The 25082-nt window shown below is 51.2% G+C and overlaps 1 protein-coding gene across 6 annotated transcripts; it reads right to left on the bottom strand.

Moving 5' to 3' along the window:
* Positions 1 to 100: 100 nt before the first annotated feature.
* On the bottom strand, positions 101 to 23966 carry SEPTIN4 (septin 4). 6 transcript variants are annotated; one of them, XM_039247327.1, is made up of 14 exons: positions 22292 to 23876; positions 21602 to 21646; positions 20108 to 20115; positions 6803 to 7096; positions 6395 to 6488; positions 5869 to 5955; positions 5248 to 5371; positions 1836 to 1970; positions 1606 to 1723; positions 1416 to 1517; positions 1134 to 1230; positions 884 to 1046; positions 566 to 665; positions 101 to 321 (listed from the first exon to the last, which is right to left on the bottom strand). In XM_039247327.1, the coding sequence occupies exons 1-14, from the start codon at positions 23859 to 23861 to the stop codon at positions 262 to 264; spliced, it is 2997 nt and encodes a 998-aa protein (XP_039103258.1). In that variant the 5' UTR covers positions 23862 to 23876; the 3' UTR covers positions 101 to 261. The 6 variants fall into 6 exon arrangements, with proteins under 6 accessions (XP_039103258.1, XP_039103262.1, XP_039103263.1 ...); XM_039247331.1 differs by having other exon boundaries at positions 22312 to 22367; XM_039247332.1 differs by lacking the exons at positions 20108 to 20115; positions 21602 to 21646; positions 22292 to 23876 and adding an exon at positions 12058 to 12183.
* Between the last annotated feature and the right edge of the window lie 1116 nt (positions 23967 to 25082).

Here is a 25082-nt window from a genome sequence, read left to right as displayed (position 1 = left end):
AACCAGCACCCTCCTTCAGCACCCTTTCAAAAGTGAGTCCTAGGATCTTCTTGGTCTACAGGAGCTGGTAAAAATACAGACAGCGACACCAGACGGCAGCTATAGATTTGTTAAACTTTATTTCCTCTGAGTCTCTGGGGAGGCAGCAGGGATGTAAGGCGAAATGGCAGTAGCTGCAGGGGCCTGAGCAGAGCTGGTGCTGGGATGGGCCGGCATGGGCAGGACGAAGAGGAGATTTAAATATCCAGGATTGAAAGCCAGCTAATGGGTCTCCTTCATCTGTCTTTGAATTTTGTGCAGCATCTCCTGCATCCGCCGCAGCTGGAACAGGCACACTCATCAAAACAGGGCCTTTTAGAGACCCCTATAGTGTTAACAAAGTGCCCCCAAGCTCTAATCCCTTGAGCCAGGGCCATGGTAGCCCAGAGGTGTGATGGAGACCCTGGGTAGAACCATTAAACCACAAGTCCAGGACCCAGATAGAAATAACTGTGGTTTATAATTAAGCAGAGACCGCCCCCAGGCTGTCCACCCCTACCACCCCAGGGGTAGAGACTGCTCTCACCTCCTCATCTTTCTCTCGGATCAGCCTCTCAGTTTCTGGATCTGTCCCTGGTGGGACAGCAGGGATGGGGAAGTCGGTACCACTCTCTCGAGTCAGTTTGCTGAGGGGAAGGGGAAAGGAGGGTTGGTAAGGCTAGGGGGACCCCAGCACCTGCTTGGATGAGCCCAGGGTCTGTAGAAGAACAAAGGAAGGGCTTGGTCTCACCCAAGGCTGTGCTTGGGATCACCCCCCCACCACCAACACACACACACACACACACACACACACACACACACACACATCCTCCCCCACCAGCTCTGTCCTGGCTTCTGGTCATACTTGCGATTCCTTTCTTTTACCACCAGGCGGGTCATGCTCTGGATGCACTGTGCCCGGTAGTTCTCATAATGTGTCTCCCGTGTCACATCCTTCAGATCCTGCATGTGAGTACGCACCAGCATTGTCCTCAGCTTCACAAAGTCGCAGTGTCCTGGGTTTTCCACTGCACAGCAAAGCTAGGAGTCAACCAGGAGCACGGGGAGAGCCACTGAAGCAAGGAGATACCCAGGTCACAAGCTCAGTGCTTTACCTTCCACGATGCCCCAGGGGTAGAGACGACCCCGAACTCGCCGCCCTCTGGCCTCTACCACAGTGTTGCTGCCAATTACAGCAAATGGGATGCTTTCCTGGAAGAAGTTAAGGGTGCCTTGTCAATACTCCTCATTCTTACCTGTCCTTTTCACCTATATCTTTATCTTCTCTGCTTCACTCGAGAGAACCAGGATGCTCTCCCACCCCTTATATAAAATTCCACTTCCCTCTTGTGCCCAGAAGAAACAAGATGGAAAGGGATGCCCTGGGGTAGCCCCACCTTTAGGGCTTGGTCCTGTAATTTGAAGTCCTCGTCCTCATCAGAGTCACAGTCTGGGAACTGATAGACCTTGATTCCAAAGCGCTCAATCTCCTCTCGGATCTGGCAAACACATGACGGCCCACAGTTCTGGGGACCCCATCCTTTTCAGAGGCCCATCTGCTCCCCTCCCCCCACCGGCTTCCCTCACTTTGCGTTTCTTGCGCTCCACTTCAGGAGGGGTCAGTGTGTCCGCCTTAGCCAAGATAGGCACGATGTTGACCCGCTGATGCAGGGCCTTCATGAATTCAACATCCAACGGCCGGAGCCTGGGGGACAGGAATCTGTGACCACCTGCTAGTGGCAGCCCTGCCCTGGTGCTCCCAGCCTGTTCCCTTGGCAGCACCTGGTGGTGTCAGGAGCCTCAGGCTCAGACCATACCCGTGGCCGAAGGGTGAGATGAAGTACAGGCAGCAGTGCACCCTGTTGTCTTGAATGTTCTTGCGGTTCAGGCCACTCTCATCTCGGAAATACTGCTCAAACTGCTGATCGATGTATTCTGCCACAGGCTTCCAGCTGGGGCAGGAACAGACAAGCAGAGAAACTGCAGGAGTGGGGACTGCCTCACGAGCTCTGGGACTAGAGAGTAGCCCACACCCTGAGCAGTGTTTTCAAGACTCTATTATTCCCTGGCTTGCTTTACTACATCTTCAGGGAGGTCCCTGGGTGGGACAAGAACATCTGACATATCCCAATAAAAAATCAGATTAAGCACACAGGCAAAGTTCAATAAATACTCATCTGATGAGAGGAAAAGAACCTAGGTGACCGAACAAACCAATAAGAATAAGGTGCCTGCAGGTGAATACCAACTGGAAGCCAGGACAGCCTTCAGTCAGGTTCACAGTCCAGCCTCAGAACCTTTATTCATGTGGTTCTACTCTTTCTTCTACCTCTCTAAACCCACCCTTCCATGAAGGGTACATCTTGATGTACCCATCTTGAGGTACCCATGAAGGGTATCCTTCCAGCGTACACCTATGTACACTGTTCTCTCCTTCTCTCCACCGCACTGTAAACATAGATAGATAGATATATCTGTGCCTGCCGCTACACTGTCTGACCTATTTATTAAGTTCAGTTGATTGACATGTTAGAGATCTGCTGCACCCTTCCCATTCTTCCCACTCCTGCTGCCACTAGACTATAAGCCTCTAAGTGACAGGATGATTCATACTTGTTCTGTATCCCTTAAAATGCCCAGCACTGGCTGGACACCTAGCATATGCTCAATAAACTTCTACTGGTTGACTATATAAGTCTATGTGGAGGTGCACTGTATATTGTGAAGAGCCAAGCAAATGAAACAATTATTCTTATGGAAGGAAAGGAGAAGTAAGTAGATTGATTGAAGGCGAGGATGATATTTGCTACAAGTAGGAACCAGGAGCTGGTTTGGGTAGAGTTTCATGCCTCAGTGTGATGAGGCATATACCAAGAGTAAAAAGGGTGATGATGACATGGAGGCCACCTCGATCCATCAGGAATATTTACATCAGGAGACCATGTACCATGTGCCAGCACTGTGCTGTGGCAAGAATATGAGAAGAAATGGCCCTCCTCTCAACGCTAAGACTCTGAAGCTGAAGCTTAACCAGTGTGCTGAGCTGAAAATCACATGTTTTAATGATAAAGCATGTGATAAGGATTCAGAGCACAGAAAGGTCTGTAAGAGTGTGATGAGCCTGTGAGGCAATTACCCAGGGTCAGCTTCTGGGCGTGCAAACTGTGCGATCAACACCAGGCCCCGATCTCAGGAAGGCCTTTGCTTGGTTTGCTTCTCTGCTGTGGCTGTCTTGAAACTCTTTTTTTATTTTTTTTTAATGTTTTATTTATTTCTGAGAGAGAGAGACAGCATGAGCAGGGGAGGGTCAGAGAGAGAGGGAGACATAGAATCTGAAACAGGCTCCAGGCTCTGAGCTAGCTGTCAACACAGAGCCCAACGCAGGGCTCGAACCCATGAACCGTGAGATCATGACCCGAGCCAAAGCCGGACACTTAACTGACTGAGCCACCCAGGCGCCCCTGTCTTGAAATTCTTAATCATTTTAAGCAAGGGGCCCTGCATTTACATTTTTTACTGGTGCTGCAATTATAGTAAGTATAATGTAAACAGCCCTTTACTTTAGGGTGTTTTTAATGTTTATTTATTTTGAGAGTGAGAGAGAGGGAGAGGGAGCATGGTCGTGAGTGGGGAGGGGAGGGGCAGAGAGAGAGAAAGAGAGAGAGAGAGAGAGAGACAGAGAGAGACAGAGAGGGAGGGAGGGAGGGAGAGAGAATTCCAAGCAGGCTCAGCACCATCAGCACAGAGCCCAACACAGGGCTCAATCTCATGAACCATGAGATCATGGCCTGAGCTGAAATCAAGAGTTGGATACTTAACTGACCGAGCCACCTGGTTCCCCTACTTTAGTTGTTAATGCACATTCACATGCATCATTCTGGGTGATTTTCATATCAACTGGATAAGATGGTAAGGGCCCGTATGTTTCAACTGAAGAAATAGGAATGCAGCCATTCGCTCAAGACCATGCAGGTACTAAATGCTGAACCAAGATCTGAACTCTCAGGCTAGCCACCTCAACACCCCCTGCCTAACTTCTTCATCAAGGGCACCGCCTTTTCTCCTGTCCTTATCATGCATCCTCCTTCTCATCTACTCATTTAGGTCTGACCATTATCTAAGCATCCCTCCAGTTTCTGAAAAAATAAAGCCAAGGATGATGGGGTATGTGGCAAAGCCACCTCTTCTTCCGGAAGGTAGCCTAGAGGAAGCCTGGAATTTAAACAAAGTTCAACCCATTTTTTCCCCTTTGCATCCCCTTTCTCCTCCTCACCGCCTCCTCACTGCACTCTCATCCCTTTAACAAAACTTGTATATGGCACCTAAAATGTTGCTGGTGAAAGAAAAGGAAGGAGGGGAGGTGGTGTTTATTGAGCCTCTACTAGATGTCCGGCCCTGTGCTACATGTTTTTATATGCGTTTGCTTTTTTTGAGGCTCTGCTTTCTTATCTTGTGTCTTCACCCCCATTATAGCATTATAGGTCAGAGTCAGAAAGTACATTAGAGATCATCTATTCCCAGATAAAAAAAAGACGTGGTAATATATATACATACATACACACAATGGAGTATTACTCAGCAATCAAAAAGAATGAAATTTTGCCATTTGCAGCTATGTGGATAGAACTAGAGTATGTTATGCTAAATGAAACTAATCAGTCAGTAAAAGACAAATATCATATGACTTTACTCGTGTGGAATTTAAGATACAAAACAAATGAACATAAGAGAAGGGAAGCAAAAATAATATAAAAACAGTAAGGGGTCAAAACATAAGAGACTCTTAAATACAGAGAACAAACTGAAGGTTGGCTGGAGGAGTTGTGGATGGGGGGATGGGCCAAATGGGCAAGAAAGACACTTGTTGGGATGAGCACTGGGTGTTATACACAGGGGATGAATCACTGGAATCTACTCCTGAAATCATTATTGCACTATATGCTACCTTGCATGTAAATTAAAAATAAATAAATAAATAAGTAAATAAATAGGAAAAAATAAACCAAAAAAAAAAAGATCATCTATTCCCACCCTTTCCTTCTCACTTCAGTTCCCCCGTAAGGGGTGGTGGCATGCTCAAAGGCCATAAACTTTCCTCATGATCATTTTGGCTATATCTGTGCTTGTGTGTGCACCCGTGTGTGTGTATGTGTGTGTGTGTGTGTGTCTGTCTGTCTGTCTGTCTGTAATGGGAAGAGGACAGCTTGGGCTGTGCTTGGTCAGACATACCACTCTGTGTTGTTGACTGCATCCCCAAAACCCGGTGTGTCCACAATGGTGAGCCGCAGCCTCACACCCTTCTCTTCTATGTCGACTGCATGTTTAGTGATCTCCACAGTTTGCATGATCCGCTCTGGAGAAGGGGGAGACTGAGGCCAGGGCACAGGCAAGGACCTGCCCAGTCAGGACAAACCACCCACCCTGATCAGCTTTGCTCCCCAGGCTGCCTCATCCACACCGCCCCCTTCCCCCCCCAGGCTGCCTGGGGGCCTGTTCTCTGGGAACCAGCAACCAGCACATTTCCCAACACAGGAAATGCCGGTGGCTGTTGGCTCTGGCCCCAGCCTCTTCTCTGCTCCCGGCTCTTTTCTTGGATTCCTGGAATCCTTTGGGGGTCAGAGACTCACTCAGAGAGCAGGATTCTGGTCCCTGCCCTGCTTCTGCGCCCAAATCTTTACGGAGCTGGCCGGTGGGCTGCCAGGCTAGAGGGTTCTATGCAGAGCTGCTGTCCAGTCCCTCTAGGAAGCTGTGGCTTCCTGTAGGCTGGGGAAGGCCCCAGCCCCCGGGCTCTGGCTGAGTTTGGTTTCCCAAGTCTGCATGCCAGTCTCCATGCCCCTCTCCTTGCCTTACCTTCAGCACTGAGGAGTTTCCGGTCCTGGTACAGATCAGTGAGGAAGAGGCTATTGACAAGAGTGGATTTCCCCAGGCCAGACTCTCCTAACAGGGGAGAGAGGACAGAAGATAAGATCTATAGCCAAGAGGCAAACCCACCACACCAGCAAGGTGTGTTGGCAGCTGCTTGTTTATTGGGATCGGGAGGAAACTAACTGAACCATAGGGTTTTAGAGCAGGAAGGAAGCAGAGAGAACAGCTTGTCTAGCCTTCTTACTAGGCTCAGCGAGGGTAAGAGATTGCCCAAGGTCACACAGAAAAAGGCAAATATTGGAAAACTGTTGGTCAGGTGTTCTTTGTACCATTTCAACGCCCCTCCCCCCACCCCCACATATATACTTTTAGCCACCCATGGCTCCTGGCTATTTTGTAAAACTGCATGGCTGCTGGCTGCTTTTTCCTTCCTTACGCATACCCTCTCCCCACCATATACCATCCCCACCTGAAACACCCCCTGCCTAGCCCAGCCCTTCCCCAGCTCTACCTGCCACCATGAGGGTAAAGTCAAAGCCTTTCTTCACGGACTTTCGGTGAACTTGATTGGGGAGGGTCGCAAAGCCCACATACTCCTTGTCATCCTAATGGACAGGAAGGCAGGGTGTGTCAGAGTGAGAGGCAGGAGGGGTCCCAGGACCCAACACCTTCTCCTTCCCTCCTTTGTCCCAGCCCTAGAGGAGCAGTGTCAGACTCGTTTGAGGCCCAGCACCTCAGGGAACCAACACCACAGAACTGGGGCTGACACTAGACGGGAGAGGCCCCAGCTCAACAGGCACGCATACACATGTGCACACCTATACACACACATGCACAGACACTCGGGATGTCTCTGCTCCCTCCCTGGGTCTTCCAGCACCAGCCCACTGAAAGACAAAGGCAGGGCTGGAGGCTCTACCTCAGAGGAGTCATAGGGATCAAGCTTGCCCCATGGGCTGCGGGGCCGGGCTGAGGGACTGAGAGGGGCTGAGGCAGAGAAGTACTGCTGGCTCTCAGAGGGCTGGGGGCACGAGGGGGGTCTGTACTCCAGGTCATCCTGGTAGAGGTCCGGGGCCTGGGGCTTTGGCTCCAGGACTTGGGGCCTGGACACCCAGGTCTTGGCCTCTGGTTGGTGGCAGCTCTCGCTTCCTGGGAAATCCTTCACGAACTTGTTCAGTTCTGCATCATCTGTGTCCTCCAGGAAGCGCTTGATCTGGGGGTTGGAGGGTGGGGTGGGGTGGGGTGGGTGGGTAGGTACCATGAAGGGAAGAATAAAGGAGGAAGACCAGAGAAGGTGAGAGGGAGAGAGAGGAAAGCGTGTGTGGTTAGAAGGGAAAGAAACTGCGATAGCAGCTAGGTCAGAGGAAGTGCTTACCATCCCTCCCTCACCTGCTCATGTGCCTCCCCAGCCGAGATCCCAGGAAAGACCCTGGAGTCCCGGAGCTGCCCTAGGCAGCCCCCACAGTCCTAGCAACTGCTCTTGGGATCAGGCTAGCTCCAGTCCTGATGTTCCCTCTCAACAGGGTGCCTGCCGCCCTGCCCTTCCTGGGGGTCTGGCCAAGCCAGAGGCCAGGGACTGCCCTGAAGGCCAGGAAGTCAGACTGAATACGGGGGAGCAACAGAGGCATTAGAGCTGAGAGGAGGATGTGGGCTCAGGACTCAAGGACAGTGCAGAGAGTCAGTCAGAATGGGACAGGGGCAGGTGGGACATAAGGAGGGGAGAAGGAACGTGCCTGCCCCGGGTAAATCAAGAGCCAGCAGGGGGCTCTGGGCTTCCTGTCACTGCAGGTCAGTGAGCTCTAGGACCGAGGTGCAGACTCTACTGGGGGTGCTCACTCCCCAGGGCTCGGTGCCCAGAGCTCAGTACAGCTGATCTGACACCTCTGCTTATTCCAGACACCATGCCGCACCAGAGCCTGCGGCTAGGCCCCTGGAGACTAGGGTGAACCCACCAGTGGATGCTGAGTGCAGGGTGGAAGGGATCTGGAAGGGACCCAGTGAGGGAGGACGGGAGGACACCAGGTTGCTGACAGCCCCTAACTGTGAGGGACATATCGGAGGCAGCAGCCATCAGTTGTCTCTTGCCCCTCTGCCTGGAGTAAGCTCCAGCCAGCGGTGCAGGAGGGGATCTGGTCCGAACGGTGAACCACAGAGGTGGTAGACAAAGAACAACTGGCTCCTCTGTAGAGACCTGTTCCACCCCATCTCCCAACCTGGAAGAGAGGCCACTTCCCCCCACTCCTGCTGCCAACCCTAGACCCTAAAACTTCCTCTCGCCTTTTGGGGCCAGTCCCCTTTGTGGAGTGCCTGGCAGTGCTGGGCTCAGCTCTGCCTCACAATACCCACATGCCACCTTCAGACAATGGACAAGGGCTGGCTTCAGAGGCTGACTCACTCTCTGGGGATTGGCCAAGCCAGTGGGGGCTACCCCAGACCACTGTGGAGTCCCGGCCAGGGTGGAGGAAGGTAAGATGGCCACAGTCTTCTGCAGGTCCCCATTTTACAAAGGGAAGAATTGAGGAGGGCGGACATGCACATTGCCAGGTTCATGCTAGAGGTAAGGGATTGAGAGACTACAGGGGAAAGTCCCCTATGAACTAGGCTAGGCCTCTCAAGTTCCCACACCTGCGTATAGCCATCGTCTCCAGGGCTTGCCTGGACAGAGGGGAGGAAAGAGGCCCTTTAGACTGAAACTGGAACCAGCATGTGGGGGCTTAGTGAACAAAAGAGGATGTCCTAAAGCAAGCCTGACCTAACAGGCTTTTCTCACCCATAATGTTTGTGGGGTCCTGTGGAGCAAATGTACCTCTCAGTTTGTTGTCACTGGGTAATGATTATTGTGCCCCTTTTCACTCTCAAAAGTGTCCCAGCTTGGACAATTAATTATAGGCAACAGAGAAGGGATGGGGTTGAAGGGGGTGGGGTGCAGCAGGTCCTGTTTTCTGGCAGCTAGAATCTGGGGAATTCCAGGAAATCCTGCCTCTTTGCATGACCCCACAGTGACCCCGAATTTGGTTGGGGTGGAAGAGAGAAGACTGTGTTCCACCTGGTTTCCCCAGGGACACTGAGCAGAGGGGCAGCAGTTAAAGGAGAAAGGAAGGTCCTGATGGGGACCCCTACCATCCAGTCTTCTAAAAGTCACCAGGAACCCAGCATCATTCTCCCTGCCAGTTCCAGCTGCTTGTCAGCAGGAAGCGGCCCACAGAGGCCCTGGACAAGGAGTCAGGACACTAGGCTCCCCCTCACCTGCTGTCTGTCCTTCCTCACTCCCAGCTCTGACAGTGACCAAATAATCTTTTGACTTTGAGCCCCAATCCCAGTCAAGGCAGGGGGAAGACAGGTCAGATCTCCCCCATCTCCCAGGGTAGCACCTTACCCCAGCTTCAGTCCTGTCCCTGAGGACAGGACTGCCTTCCTATCCCAGTGAACGGTCCATGTCCCACACTTCAGATAGCCTGTCGGCAAGCTCTAGGTCTAATTTTATCTCCCAGGAAAAGTTGCTCACGCACAGAAACAGCCTGGTCTCGATGCTCTTGCTGTAATCCAGTTTCTCGGCTTGCTCCTTTCCCTTTCTCTTTGACCCCCCTGTCTCTGTCAGGGGCCAAAACAGCCTGTGGAATGTCGTTCCCCACCCCCTCCTCCTCCCTTTCCCTTGGCTCCCACCCTCCAAGGTCAGCTCAGCTGCAGCAGGATCGCTCGGTCTCTCTGCAGTCCCCTCCTACTGTGATTGGCTGTCCCATGACGCCTGCTCGCTGCCTACCCCGGGTGGGCACAGCACCAGCCTCCCCAGTCTGTCTGCAGCACAGACTCTTGATCCACCTGGTCTCTCCTCTTAACCCCCAAGGACACACCGAGGCCTGCCAGAGGGTCGTGAGCTGTCCCCAAGGTGACCTGGCCCATCAGTACATGAGGACAGCCACCCAGGAGACTCCACTGCCAAAGGACTCCAATCTCTCTTTCACCTTAACTTTAAGCAGTGCTGAAGTAGGGTGGGATGTCCTATAATCCCCTGGAAATATGTTCTCATGGGAACAGCCCTGCCTTTCTTCCCAAGTGTCCCTTTGTGTTTTCCACTGTCTTTCCAGACATCTGCCCCTAGATTTCCCTGCAGAGTCCCAGCCACAGAGGGGCTCCTCCCACCCTAGGATACCTGACCTCTGACTCATGGAGACCCATATCGCTTCCATCACGCCACTGCTTTCAGAGAGTCAATGGAGGAGCTGCTAGCACTCATTCTCTGAGGGGTTAAAGGGAGGCTGGCATCCCAGAGGCTTCAGAGTTGCCAGTTAGGTGGGAGACAAACCGAGGGGCTTGGCTGGGAGGGTGCAGATGGGGCACATGACTAGAAGTCAGGAGGCCGGTGTTTCTGGTTTGGCCAGAAACCTTTGTGAGTTTGAATATTGTCTTAATTTCAGGCCTCTAATGTCCAGTTGTGAATGGCCCTTCCTTGCCTCCCAGGAAGGCTGGGGAGAGATAACTCCAGCTGTTTTGGAGCTGAGGAGAGAAGGTACATCTCAAGTCACAGGACTGTTATTAATGTTGGCCTATCATTCTTTTCCCATGCAAACTAAAACCCCCTGGGGATCCCAGGCTGGGGAGCTCTCCCCACTGTACCCAATGACCTCCACAGTAGCTGGGACACTGATCTCTCACAGAGGAGAAATATATTTCCCCTTATAGAGGAGTCTGGCTTGACACGAATCAGTCAGCCTAAGAACTTGGCCTAAGAGGCCTAAAGCTGAGGACTCTGGTGGTGGTGGGGATGTCCTTTAATTAGAGGGTGGCTTCAGCCAAGTTTGAAAGCACCAAGACCTCAGCTGAACTCAACTTAGTGTGTGGCAGAAAAGCCCCTCTTGGTCCCTGCTGGGCTTGGCAATGGTGACAGTCAGTTCTCTCCAGGCTTCTATCACTGGAACAATCAGTGTGGCCGTACCCATGTGGAGGGAAGTGGGGCAGGGATAAAGACCAACACCACTTGGCCTCTCCTAGGAACCCCCTTCTGGGGAAGGTCACAGAGTCACCAAGACTTCCTAGCCAAGGCTTGGGCCTCAGCCTGGACACAGCTTGAAAAACAAAAGCCCAAGAGGTTGGCCTTTCCAGACCTGGAAGCTTCTGATTCCATGGGTCCCAGGGAGTTCCCTTCTGGAGGCTGCCCACAGCCAACATCCTGCCCCACAGGCTGGTCATGGATCTCCTCCTACTGTAAACAGCCTGTGCCTCCTAATGCAGGGGGCAAAGCCTGGGGGGCTTCCGACCTGGGAGGAGAGGCTGGCATGGGACCTGGAGGCACTGGCACCCAGCATAATGTGTTTGTGGCAGGCTCTGGCAAGGATGGCAGAAGAGCTGGCACCCTTACAGTCAGACATCAAAACTTTCTACCTGGGGGCGTCCAGGAGGCTGACTGGGGTTGGTCTCTCTCCTCCCGCTACAGGCAGGTGGCAGGAATGAGTTCCCCCACCCCCACCACTGCAGAGGGACCTGGTTTGGGGTAGTGTAGGATGCAGCAGGAGGACGCTTCCCCATGGGTCCTGTCTCAGAGGCAGTGATGTATAGGTGATCCCACGGGTAGGATGGTAGGCTAGGCTTCCCTCTCTCAGGGGTCCCTGCGCAGAGAGCGCCGTGAGAATAGCCAGGAACTGCCCTTTGCCAGGCTGCGGGAAGGAGGGCCCAAGCGTCTCACCATCCCTCTCGGGGAGGCAGGCAGTGTTTGTAGGCCTCCTCTGTGTGTTTTCCCAGGAAGTTGGTGCTGCCCCTGAGCCCGGGGTAGGAGGGTGAGGGCGGGGGGGGGGGGGTCATCCAGGTAACAGCTCACCCAGGCAAGGGCGGGGGACCCTCACCTCCGCGCGTCGCTGACGCGCCCTCCTCAGCCCAACACGCGCGTCTCTGCCGGCGCACCCCCTCCCCACCTCCCCTCAGCACCAACCTACTCCTCGGTCCCAAAACGCGGACAGCACCCGGGCCCTCGGGGGCCGCTCCGTCGCTGCTGGGATCAGAGGGAGAAACTTAGAAGCGGCGACGCAGTGCCGTCCACCAGCAGTGCCTGCCTGTGCCCGCGGCTAGAGACAGCGCCTCCCGACCCGCACGGCCCGGGCTGCTGCGCCGCGGGTCCCCGCGGAGCCGCTGGAGCAGCGGGCCCTGCGCGCCCCGGCCCTGCCCCGCGCCCGCGCGCCTTACCATGGCTGCAGCCCGGGCCGGGCCAGCTCCGCAGGGACAGCGTCCGAGCGACCCGCGGCCGGAGCTGCGAGCCGACCTCGCGGGACCGCCGGCCCCCGCCCGCCGCCCAGAGTGCGGACCGGCCGGGGGCGGGGCCTGGGGCGGGGGCGGGGCGAGTCGGCCCTGGGGCGGGGCCTGCCCTCAGAGGCGCGGGCGTCTGCAAGGCTGAAGGCGGCCGGCGGCCGGCTGCGGGGAGGGGCGGGCCTTGCAGCCCGAGACCCCGCCGGGTGAGCAGAGGCGCTCAGGACAGCGCAGCACTGGGCACCTGGCTCTTCCTTACTCAAGCCCCTAAGAGTGGCCTCTTCAGGCAGCATATCACCGTGGGGGCTTCAGCAAATCCCCAAAAAGGGAAAGGCCAACCGGGAGTCCCCAGGAGGAGATGTCTTTCGAAGGAGAGGGGTTTGCCCCACGAGCTGAGAAAGCATTAGTTACCCCGACAGATGTCCAAGTTAACGGATTGTCCCTCCCCCCTTCACACCTCCTAAGGTAGAATGTCGGACATTCTCTACCTTCACTCAAGCTATGAAGAAGAGACAAAAGGTTCCCTTCCTGCAGGACCCTAGATTAAAGATGAAAGAGGATTTGCTGCATAAATTATCCAGGGATCATCTGCTGGAAAGGTGGAAGGGAAGAGGCTGAGCGGCCTTTATGGGGCAGTAGGGAAGTGGGAGGGCCTCAGGAGAAGTCAGCCCCTTCAGAGAGCCAGTCTATGCTGGGCAAGCAGGTGAGACGCTGTGGTGGCAGATCCCTCAGCAGCGTTAGGAGCATTAGAGGCTCAGAAGGGTCAGCAGCAGCAAGGGAGAAGTAGATGCTTAGAGGGTAGGGGGTTGGTGAAGATTTCCTGAGCTAATACAGGTCTGAGCTGGTCAGGCTTCTGTGAAAGTTTCCAGAAGCATGCCTCTTCCCGATTCGCACGAGCTCTCCTCCAGGGCAGGCTGATTGGCTTGAATACACTTTGGACAAAACTGAGGTCCACAGACATGGCCCTCTCTATTGGTAGAACACCCAGAAGCCTGCCTACTCTGTTTCAGTCTGATCTGTGGCCAGTGGTCATGGTTGGGATCAACTTAGAACTTAGCAGAGGGACAGAGGAGGGCCTAGGTATGCAGATGAGAACAGGCTCAGGAAACATGGGATGGCCATTGGAGATGTTATTGGATATTTGGGACTGATGGATGGGAGGACAGAAGGAGTGCCATTGCTTAAAGAAAGCAGGGGCTAGCAAGTTGAGGAGAAAACTTCCTAGCTGGGTGACCTTGGGCAACTCATTTTACCTCTTTGGACTTCAGTTCCCACACCAGAAAATGAGAGGATTAAACTAGGATATGGGTCAACAGCTTGACTCGGATAAGAGGGAGCCTCAGAATGTAGAGAGTTTCCTGGAAAAGGCCTGGGGATAGATCAAGAGATCTGAAGCTATATGCAGGGAAACAGAGACATGAAAGAGTTTCTTTAGAAGAGGAACCAATGGCTATTGGAAGGCTACAGAAGTAGTAGCAGCTGCAGCAGCTGCTGCCGTCAGATCTGAACATCAAACTCTGGCTACACAAAGCCTCACTGTTGGGAACTAGCTGCAAGCCACTCACACTCATGTATGCACTCGTAAGACTACTTCCTGGGTGCTTCCACTGGCATTCTGCATGGCCTGGGCTGGGGGTGCTGGGCGGGGGCGGGGAGAGGGAAACCTATGTCAAGGAAGACAGGCCCCATCACAAACCCTCGTTTTCCACAATCGTACTTCCCTCCTCCCCCCAGTCCTGGTTGTAGTCCAAGTGTGGACACAGACATGTCTCAGAAGGCAGCTCAGCTAGCTCAACCTCAGCTGTGGCTGGAATCCCAACTCTGCTCTGGCACCAGCTGCCCAGGCCCCCAGTGAGCCCTGTTGTGTCCTGAGGCATGTTGGTGCCAGCTTGTTCTGAGAGAAGTAAGCCCTAAAGAGAGGCCTGGGACTGTGGAACTCATCTCTACACCAGGACTCTTAGGGTCTTGATGCTCACCAATGTCTTGGTAATCACTACATCAGATGCCCAACATGAGGCATGTTGGGTGAAGTAAAAGCTAAAGATGGACTTTGAGCCGTTCCACCTACACAAATCTCGCATACTAACCCTGCAGCACTTTGGGTTTCTGAGACAACTTGGCCTTGGCTTAGGACTCCCTACCAGCTTTGGTGATTATCTCACTGCCTGCATATCCCTCCTCCTCCATGGGCCTCTGTTTCCCCCACTGAGAGAGAACTGGACTCCCTCAAACTCCAGCTCTTGTGTTCTGTGTTGGTGCAGGTAGCTTCTGACACCTGGTTGGAACAGGGCCAAAATATGGCTGCCCTCGTATGAGTCACTGACCATTGAGTGCTCCTCCCTACCCTCAGTTAGCACGTGGTCTGGCCAACCTTGCCTCAGTACCCCTCAGTCCTTAGAGTCTGACTCTTACTTGAAATTCAACATCCCACCAGGAATTGCTATCCTTGACTAGAGTACAATTTCCCAAGCACTGCCGGTGTAGGGTATTCAAGCCAAGGGTCTAGGGAGCGGACACTTTGTTTGGCACAAGGAATGACTCTTCTGGGAAACTCAGATCAGCACACACCTCCAGCCTGCTATCCAGAGCTCCCTCTGCTTTAGTCAGGCCAGCATGGTCTATGTGGAAAAACTCCCGGCCCCCTCCACTGGATCTTTCCTGCCTACCCATGGGTGAAGGTTGTGTGACACTGAACTAAACAAGGATGCTGTACTTGGGCCAAGCCAAGGTCCAGGTTCAAAAGCCAAGAATAAAGAGTGATTATCACAGGAAATCAGGATTTCAGATCTGCATGACTAGCAAAGGCCATTTTTGCCTCTCAGTAGCAGAGTTTCTCTTAAGTGGTGCAAGAACTAAATTCTACCTCCCTTCCCCCAGAGGTGATGAGTCACTGATGATATAGTCAGAGGGCTCTGGTAGGCACAAAGGACTATCACCAGGTTGTGTCTTTCAAGGAAACCTTAGCCAGCCTGTCCAGAAAGCTCTGTGCAGAAGCAAGAAACCAAAATACCCTCAACCTCACTCCTACCCCTATTATTCCTCAGTGTCCCATGATCCTGGGTCAGGCATGAAATGTGGGTGGCAAGGCCAGGGAGCACTGTGTTTCCTGGCACCTGCTGTCTAGCTGTGGTAAAGGGCAGTTCTGGAGCCAGCAGAGTGCTAGAAGCCTGCCAGAGGGCCTTTCCAACATCTTCTCCACAGTAGGGCAGGACACAGGAGCTGAGAGATGGAAAGGACTTACATATGCACTGGGTGTGACCCCCTTCAAGAGCCCTCACCCCACCTCCCATCTTCTTGAATGTTTCCTATGGTTAAAAACTCACTGACTCTACAGCCCTTCAATCTTTGGGCAGTGCGTTATCAAAGGTCTTCATTATATGGAGTTGAAATTTGTGCATACCTGGACTTTATTCTCCAAGTCCCTCCATGCTAGATACTTCGCTAACTCATTTCACTGGACTTTGTTTTGTTCTTTGATGTCCATACTCTTTCAAGTGACCCATCTGTATACTTTTCTCTCCCAAACTAACCACAAGTCCCTCAAGGACAGCACGTATGTCCTCTACTCACTTCAATTCAGTGAGCATGTGATGTAATGTCCTCCTGGATGACCAGGCCTCTGCCCCAGGAGGTGTCTGATCAATATGAATTGACTGAAAGGATTTATTGATTAGTTTTCCACTCTGATTTTGGAGCACAGACAAGCCTTGAGGCTCTGGGCCTCACTGACCTATCCATAACTTGCCCTTCACTCTGGCTGCTTGCCAGCTCATACTTCACCTCCCAGCCTCAGAGTTTCCATGCAAAGACACAAATGTTACCCTCACTAAAATTTTTCCCTTTTATTTTGTGATATCTGAAGGTGCTGCTGAAATATTGAGAAGTTCCTTTCCAGGAAGATGTGGCTATGGAAGAAGGGTTTCTACACCACATATGAATCCCTGGGGCAGGTGCTCCCTAAAATGCTCTCAGTTTTGAGGAGCCAGCTCTGAGTTTCAGTTTCTTCATCTGCGAAATAGGGAGCAAAAGTCCATTTCATAGGTTGCTGTGAAGATTCGCTAAGGTAACACACTTAGGATGGCGTAGGCACTAAAATGAATGGTAGCTACTATCTCAGCTAATGAGAAAATTATCAACACCAAAGCAGCAACTATCACTGTGACCATTTCAAATGCTTTTCCTACAAACAATTAGGAATGTACATATATAATGAGTGTAAAGGGATGGGAGAAGAGCCTTCGACTAAAGTGACATCGGAATGGCCATGCTGCCACCAACTGTAGAGTCAGCTTCTCCAGCTGAACCCCACTCTATCTCTAGAAAACAGGTCTTGGTTTCAGACTTACTGAACTGAAATCCCCAAAACGGCCATCGTGGAGACTCCTGGAGCTAAATGACTTTGCCTGTGGTGGGCGTGCCAAGGAAATGACATTGACTGGCCCTGCCCTCCCACCTTCAGTGTCAGAGCCTGAGCTTCTCTCAGGAACTGCCTCACATTCTGTCCCCTTCCTTCAGGCGCACACTCAGCCCCCAAGGTGCAGCTGTCTCTTGCCTCTCCCCTCATCGCAGCTGAGCAGAAGAGGGTAAATGGACACAGCCGTTTCTGTCCCTCAGGATAGCCTTCCTCTGGCTGAGCAGCTGTCAGGGTGGCTTCTGTGTGACAGATTTTCTTCCTCGCCCAAGTATGCTTCCTTGCCCTCTGAAGCCAGGCTCCTGAATCTACCCAGGCCTGCCATTTCTCCTCTTACTTGAAGACCTCACTATTTCAAACACCACCAAACCGCTCTGACAGAAAGATAGAATGTTGGAGATGAGTTCCAGGCAGGGAACCAAGTAACGTTTGGAAATATACCAGAAAGTCCAAAATAAATGTGGCAGCTTCTTCCCTATGTGGGATCATTCTGAGAAGAACAAAAAACTAAAGGATTCTGGCCTCAGTTCTACCATCAGCCCCAAGGGAGGGGCATAGGATTTTTCTGCCCCCATTTTATAGTCAGAGGGAGCAATCTGCTCAGGTCTCATAGTGAAGGCAGGACATCACCCCCCTGCCCTGTGCTTCCAGTGGCTCTTGCTGAGGCATAACGCGCTGTAGCCTGTTCTAGGGTCACCATTTGTCCCGGTTTGCCCAGGACCGGTGGGGGTCCCAGGACATAGGATGCTAAAACCAGGAACATCCCAGGCAAACCCTGAGTTGGGTCAACCTAGCCTGTCCCCAGAATAGCAATGTGGGTCAGAGGTTACCAGTCTCCCATCCAGCTCTAGACTTTGCTGCCCATGGTAGCTGGAAATGAACAAGGCACCATCTGACAGGAAAAGAAGCTGGGTATCGAGGGTCAGGCTGCTATGAAAAGCCTCCCGAGGTGCCCTGCCCCATTTTCAGCAGCTCTGCTCCATTCTTTCAATTCCCTCTTCTTTCAACTACATCCTCGGTACAAAGCAAGAGAAAACAAGGGGAGTGGGAAAAATGGCCCTAGGGTTCCTTTCGGACAGCCCATATCCTGGCATTCTGTTAACATTCCCATGAATGCAGACTCTCTGTGTTCCTCCAAGACCCTGGATTTTTCTCTGTTGAGGAAGTCTGAGCAAAACTTCCCTGATGCTAAAGAGCCAAGAGGAGGCTGGCCATACCATCCCCCAGGGGTCAAATGACAGGTCACTCTAAAGACACTGAAATTTGCCTTAGGTATCACTGAGATGGCCTCCCCTGGTTCCTGGCCTGTTTTCCAGAGTTGGTTTCTTGCATAATTGATAGAGATAGAAGGGAGTAAACCACCTTGTCTGCTGACAGCCTGAGAAGTCATTTGCTAGGGCAAGTAGGTTAGGTGCCTTGAGGACAAGGATCTTAGGGCCAAGGCAGCTCTATCCATCATGGGTGTTGAAGCCCCTCCCATCAAGAGCTGCTTTATTCCAAGGAATTCCCCAGGACTGTGTGAGAAGACAGCCCCTGCTGACCCCATAGGGCACCCTCAAGACCTTCCTGTTGAGCTTCTGCTAGTTCGGATACCAAAAACAAAACCATTAGGAATGATTCCCTCATTCCAGCATAACCTTCTCTGGGGAGATTCCAGCCCCTTAAAGTACCAATCCAAGGATGAGAAGTATCTGTAAGCCCTGCTCCTTAGACGAAAGGGCCTTGAGGAGCCACTTGGGAGGAACTGACACTTAAGAGAGGGAGAGAGATGGTTGAATCAGGCTCCATCCTCAGCTGTGGACCCAGAAAGGCCTGTAAAGTTCAACAACAAACATGCTGCCGTCCACAAGACAGGAGCTGTGGCTGGCCACCAGAGAATTCCTGCTGGGAATGGAATCTGGAAGAGACTCTACAGTCAACCATTCCCAGATCACAGGAACCAGAGGCCTTGGACACTAGCACCATGGAGTCTCTATTGTGGGATGGTCTGTGGGCCATACAGTTTGGAGGACAGACTGGGGAAAGCCTAGCACTCTTATGGTTTGTGAGGGGTCCCTGGCCCTCCTCCATTCCACCACACTTCCAAAGAGCCAGAGAAGACCAGCAGGCCCGGCTGGTCTCTCCCCAGCTTCCCTTCCCAGCTTCTGGGGAGCAGCTCTGCTGCCGAACAGGGCTTGAGAGCTGCAATTATCCAGACAGCATAAGAGCTATTTTGGGAAGGAGCCGTTCTGCTGCCAAGGCTTTTGACTTCCTAAACTAAAACAAGATGCACAAAGAAAGGGGGTGAGGATAGGGGAGAAGAGAGAAGAATTTGCTCAGTCAAAACCATTATATCCTGAATGAGGGAAAATGCTAACCCTGTGTTACCGCCTCTTGGCACCTCCTCTTCCCAAAGGTAAGAGACTAGCTGTTAAGATACCGCTAGCTTTGAGAAGGAGGGTGTAACCTGACCCCCTACACACACACACACACACACACACACACACACACACACACGCATCCCCTGATGACTCCCTCTCTCCTAAGTTCCTCCAACAGCACATATTCAGTCTGTTGCATTTATTTGGACATTGGAGCACAGACTATTTCATATTGTTGTTTAAATGTTTCCTGTCCATGTCTTATCTCCCCAACCAGATGGTAAGTTTCTCATTGCCAAAGAATGTGTGTGCTCTGAGGCTTCAATGCTCTCTCCAGTAGTGCCTAGCAGAGTGCTAGGCATCTGAATGAAGTTGTTTATGGAAAGAAGGGAGAGAGGGAGGAAGGAAGGAAGAGCAAAAGGGAAGAGGGAGAGAAGGATTTACTGTCTTGCATGGAGGTAATCTCTAAATGTAGCTGTTCCCACCCACAGTCGAGCTCAGGGCATGGGGCTGAAGGAGAAGCCATGGCAGAGGGGGAGGCAGCCACATTTTTGGCACCTCCCCTTCAGCTGTTCTGTCATCTGAGCTCAGGCTGTCCTGCTCCACCTCCTTTGTTTGTTTTCTATCTGTAATTAACCATCCATCCTGGGCTAACCTATGGATGGGACCCATTAGAAGCCATGCTAGGCTTTCGGTAAGGGAGAGATAGGGTGAGAGAAAGCATGGAGGAAGGAAGAGCTCAGACTATCAAACATGGGCCAAGAAGAACTAAAGTAGTTATAGGAAAAATGCACTCTGAAATCAGGACACTCTTTGCCAAATTCAGGACACAAAGCTGCCGAGAGCAGAGTTTACCTTGTGCCTTTCCAAGTTGAGGACTCAAATAGTGTGTAACCCAGAAAAGCATTCCCTTTCTGAATTGCCCTAGGCTGAAGAGGGGAGACCCAAGTGGGGGCTGATCCCAGACAGCTTTTACATTACCTTTGTGCAAATCTCCTTATGGGGAGATGCAGCCCCCCAAGTGCACAGCACGGCAAGTGAAACACAGCCCACACTTGCCCTCTCTGCTAGGCACTCTTATGCAGTGAACAACTTGCCCAATTATAGGGAACAGTTCTTCTGTTTTCCTCCATTCCTGCTTCCAGGAGAGGTTAAGAGAAGGATTTGGATAAGAGGGAGCACAGGAAGACCAGAAGTGACTTCCCAGGGGTGTTCTTACCTCCTCATCTGTCATAATGGAGAAGTAGAAGTCGGGCATTCCCAAGGGACAGCAAATGGAATTCAGAGAGTACCAAAGGAGGGGGAAAAAGAGAATTTTACTAAAAATGTCCGGTGGGCTTGGGCATAATCTGGCCCAACATTCTTCCTAGTACAAGGCCCAAATAGCAACAGCTAGCATTTACTGAGGACTCACTGTTGCCAGGCACCATACTAAGTGTTGTACATGTAGTAGCTTGGTTAGTCCTTACAAGAACCCTAAGAGGCAGCTATTGTTCCCATTAACAGTTGGGAAAGCTAACAATTGGAAAGATAAAATAACTTACCCACAGTCACAGTAAGAAAATACTAGACACAGGGCTCAAACCCAATACTACAACTCCAGGATCCATACTCAGTACTAAACTTCAGCTTTATAGAGCTTTGCTCCCTCTGAGAGTTAGGGATGCCCTTCTCTGCTCTTTGCTGCCAGTTACTTGGAGAGGTCATGCTGGTTGGGACTGGATCGCATTCGCAGGGCTCTCTCCTCCCTAGGAACTTCCTCATCTAGAACCCTGGCCTCCCTCATGCTCACAGGACTAAAGCATATTTGGGGCCACAAAACTCAAAGCAGGAACTCTTTGCTACTAATATTCACCATATGAGGGTTGGTCCCCACTTTCCCTCCACCAAAGAGATCAAGAGTACAAAGTGGGTGGCAGGGGTGGTCACCAAGCCCTGGGGATACATAAGGATTCTGGAGTTGATTATAGGACCCACTGATGGCATCAAGGCAGAGGGCTGGACATCCTTGAGATCCTGCCTGGGCAGCAGCCAGGAAATACCTCCCAAGTCTGGGCAAGGGGGCTTGAGGAGAGTTCTGACACAAGACACAAGAGGAGACCCATCAACCTAAATTAGTGCAGGGTCAGCCCTGAGTAAGACTGTGAAACAGGTAGTTGGTCTTGGTGACTTTTGGAGGGGGAGGAGGGGGCGGGGGGAGGTATTAAAAATCACACAAGAGAGGTAAGACCAGCTAAACTGAAAGGCATGGGCTTAAATTGTTCTCCATTTCAGGGGCGCCTGGGCGGCTTAGTCAGTTAAGCGTCCGACTTTCGCTTAGGTCATGATCTCGCGGTTCGCGGGTTCAAGCCCCGCATCGGGCTCTGTGCGGACTGCCAGCTCAGAGCCTGGAGCCTGTTTCAGTCTGTGACTCCCTCTCTGACCCTCCCGTGCTCACGCTGTCTCTCTCTCTCTCTCCTAGAAATAAATAAAACATTAAAAAAAAATTGTTCTCCATTTCAGAAATGACTACTTCCCATTGAAAGGAGGCTCTTGAAAATGAAAAAGGTTCCAAGTCCCAAAGGAATGACTCTAATGGTGGAATTACAGTCAACCCTCTAGTATGTGTGGTGCTAATACACCTAGCTCTGTAGATACATAGAAGTCATCTTTCCACTTGTCTTCCTGCCTCCCAAACCCCCACAACAGACCCACAGGAGGGAAAAGCACAGACCTTTTAGCCACCAGATGACACGATTATACATCTCCTCAGAGACATCTGAAAGTAACAGAGATTGTTACTTTTTTTTCCCTCTGTGGGATGTACACCCCTCTCCCCACTCTTAATTTTCCCTTTTAAGCTCTACATTTCTCCATCCAAAGGTGCCCTCAGCCCCTGATCCTCCCTAAGAAGTCCCTGTAGGCTAAGACTAAATCCCACCCCACCCTTTCTTTCACCCTTTCTGTGCCACTGTTAATGCCTTTCCCCTCTTGGAAGTCTAGGTCCTAGCTAGTCTATGCTTCACCTTCTCCACTTTGTTGTCAGAATATTTACCTGAGAACTTATTTTCTTTACTAGCCCTAACTAGCCCTTGCCCCAACTCAATTCTTCATCTCCATTCTTGGGAAGCACTTTCTGCCATGCAAACCACTATCTACTACCTTCCATTGAAAGGTTAAGCAGCATTGCCTGGAAGTCAATGCCTGATGCCTGCCCAAGCATCGTCATTGATGTCATTAGCTTGAAGCTCAAAAAAGGTGGCAGGGAAGGAATGGAGCAATGGGCTCAAGGATGGGACTAACTTTAGCACTGGCAGGAGGGCAGCTCTGAGGCCCAGAATGAAGAAGGGGCCTTTCCTGCCCACCCCAATGTCCCATCTCACTAAATTGGAGCTACACCTGGGCAGTCTGCTTCTTCACATACCCAAGAAGAAAGCACTAAACCTTTGAATGGGTTGTTTGGAGGTCTGCTTGAGGGCTTGTGGCATTTCCCTCCACAGTGCCTGGTTTGGAGACTCCTTTGGTGATGATAGTGGTGGTGGTGTTGCTGGTGCTGGTGGTGGTGATGGACTTGTCTTCTCTCTCTGGAACATCATTTCGTCACAGAAAGGACTTGAGTCCATTTCAATAAAGGACGATAAAGGGTCTAGGGGAAGAGGGGACTTAGACTCAAAATCAGGTGTTGTCGGCCGGCTTTGGGATGTTTCAACTTCAGGATTGAGTAAGGCCCACCATGAGGAGTCAGGCCCATACCTAGGTAATGACCGAGGAGGTAAGGGCCGAGGGGTCAGTTCCAGTTCTGTATGGACCGATGGCTTTGGGGAGGGTTCTGGATACTTGACTGCATGTCCTGGGGACATGCAGGCACTTTCTGAGGGCCTTTGGGTGTGCTGCTTATAGCTGGGCTCTGGAGTGACAAACATAGATTTGTAGGGGCTCTCAGACACTGCTCGAGATGTCACACGGGGAGCTGAGTATAACTGTCCCCCTGGGGAGATGGTGACCCTGCGGCTGACCTCACCATCTCCTTTGGTTGAGGACCTCAGGTTGGACTCTACTTCTGATGATATTAAGATCTTTGGGGGGGTCTTAGTGTCAGTGTAGACAGAATGCTTGAAGATAGTCTCAGGATCTGGATGCCTAGAAACTCGGTGTCCACCATCCAAATCCTTTAGGACAGAGAGTTTGAGGGATGATTCCAAGTTCATATTCTTATGCAAAGCCTTGGGATCTGTATAAACTGGGCTGGGACGATTCATTTCATACTCTTGGCCAGGGATCTTTCTCTGGGCTGTCCGAGAGTCTGCATTAACTCGGCCACTGCTATGTTCTGGGATAGAGGGTCTCTTTGGAGATCTGATCTCAGTAGCAGCTAAACCCTTTCGGATGGGTTCAGTTTGGACTGCTTCATCCTTTGGGTAAACCAAAGTCCTTCGGGGAACTCTGACCCCTTGTGGGTACTGGACCTTGGAGGGTGGGTCTTCTTGCAAGATTTGTAAATTATCCTTCTGGTCTACAAAACTCAATCGGCGAGAGGATTTGGCATCAGGGACTACTGAGTAGCGATTACTGATGTCACGCCCTGGCTTGCTCTCACCCCCTCTTCGTGTTGATTCCTCTCTGGATGGGCTAACATTCCGTTGCATCTGGACAGCATAGGAAGCTGATGTTTGACTTTGCTGTATCTTTCGATGTATAGAGGGATGGCGGTATGATTCTGATTTTGATGGAGTCTCACTTCCTCGATGGATGGGTGCTCCAGTGGGCCCCAACTGGGGTGAGATACAACGAGAATAGTCTGATGCTGAATGGAAAGAGGGGAGATGACCAGCTTCTGATCTTCGATGGGGCAAAGGACTTAGGGGGGCTGCAGCAGTTCGTGAGCTCGAGGCAATAATGTATCTTTGTCCCTGCTGAGGGGTTGTGTTAGTAACCTCAGACCCTTTCTGTGCTGAAACCGCCACCTTGCACCCAGTTTTATTTGTCTTGGCCATCCGATGGACTGAGCTCCTCTGGGTAGATCCCATGTTTCAATGGCTGGCTTGTAGTGAGGGTTCTAATGAAGTCTGAATATTTACCCTTAGTTTTAAAAGCTGCTGTTCTTGTACTCCCATAAAGGGGCTGTTATTCCTAGAGTGTCTCAAATAGTCCCCTTAGCTACCTGCCTGGTGATGTCATAAAGGAAGGAGCTTCCTACTAAACATCCTGGCACACTGCCAGAATTCTTCAGAGAATCTCAAGCAGTAGCTGCAAGGAAACTGTGACTTATCTTTGGAATTGATACCACCAAGTCATTGGCCCAGTTCTTAGTAAAACCAGTTTTCCCTAGTACACAGGGAATGCTGACACTCTCCCTTACTCTCCACAGATTCTAGGAATTTCCAGACTCATCTAGAGAAGGAATCAGTCTAAATATCCTACTAAGGCAAGGTTACTCAACTCAATCACTCTGTTTTAGTCCTAGTTTTAATAAGATGCAAGTACAAAATTGTCCCCAATTTAGTTGGCAACTGCATTGTATAGATTAAAAAAAGTATAGTAAAAAAAGAGAGCTCCATACTTTTCCAGGTATCAGAAGTCGTTTGGTTGACCCAGGGGTAAAAATCCAGATTGCTCAAATAATAAATTGTCACATCCTTAGCCCAGGAGTGAGTATAGGATTGTAGGAAGGATTTGGAGTTAGTCCTTTGGTTGGTTTCAATCATAGATGACTGTGCACCTTAGAAAAGTTACTTGTCTGAGCCTTGGCTGCTTCATTTGGAAACCAACATCTGTTAGGTAAGTGTCACACAAAAATGTGAGTGTCCTTTCTCACAATCCTCTCCTCTCAGGTATCCTAATTAGCTGGACTCTGGTCCTTTCTTGATCTGAAGAGTGCCTTTGCATCTTGGATGACCATTTTGGATGAGAGACACTGTCATCTTTCTTTCCCATTCACATGCTGCTCTCTACCATATCCACATTCCACTATTGACTCTGAAAGACCCTCATGGTTACAGGATGGTCAGATTCATTGTTTCTGGATCTTTAAATTCAGCCTTGATTAAAGATAAAGTTGAAACCAAAACCAACATGTTCTTAGGTAATAGGAATCTCAATAGGCTAAGAAACCTTGAGCTACTGACTCGTGTTTAGAATATAAAACACTTGGCTAGCCATTATATCTTGTTTTACAGAAAAGGATAAAAGTAGAATACTTACAAGTCAGGTATCTT

The sequence above is a fragment of the Hyaena hyaena genome, unplaced genomic scaffold (assembly GCF_003009895.1).
Source record: "Hyaena hyaena isolate Hyena2069 unplaced genomic scaffold, ASM300989v1 scaffold_298, whole genome shotgun sequence".
NCBI lineage: Eukaryota > Metazoa > Chordata > Mammalia > Carnivora > Hyaenidae > Hyaena > Hyaena hyaena.
Note: the sequence above shows the minus strand (reverse complement) of the source record. Positions and strands in the feature narration are given on the sequence as shown.

Coding starts and splice junctions, on each gene's coding strand:
- SEPTIN4 (XM_039247327.1), bottom strand. CDS start 23,861: ATGGCCAAGACAAATAAAACTGGGTGCAAGGTGGCGGTTTCAGCACAG. Junction 5,372..5,868: donor GAAACTCCTCAGTGCTGAAG/GTAAGGCAAGGA, acceptor CCCCTTCTCCAG/AGCGGATCATGCAAACTGTG. Junction 1,231..1,415: donor TACAGGACCAAGCCCTAAAG/GTGGGGCTACCC, acceptor AACTTCTTCCAG/GAAAGCATCCCATTTGCTGT.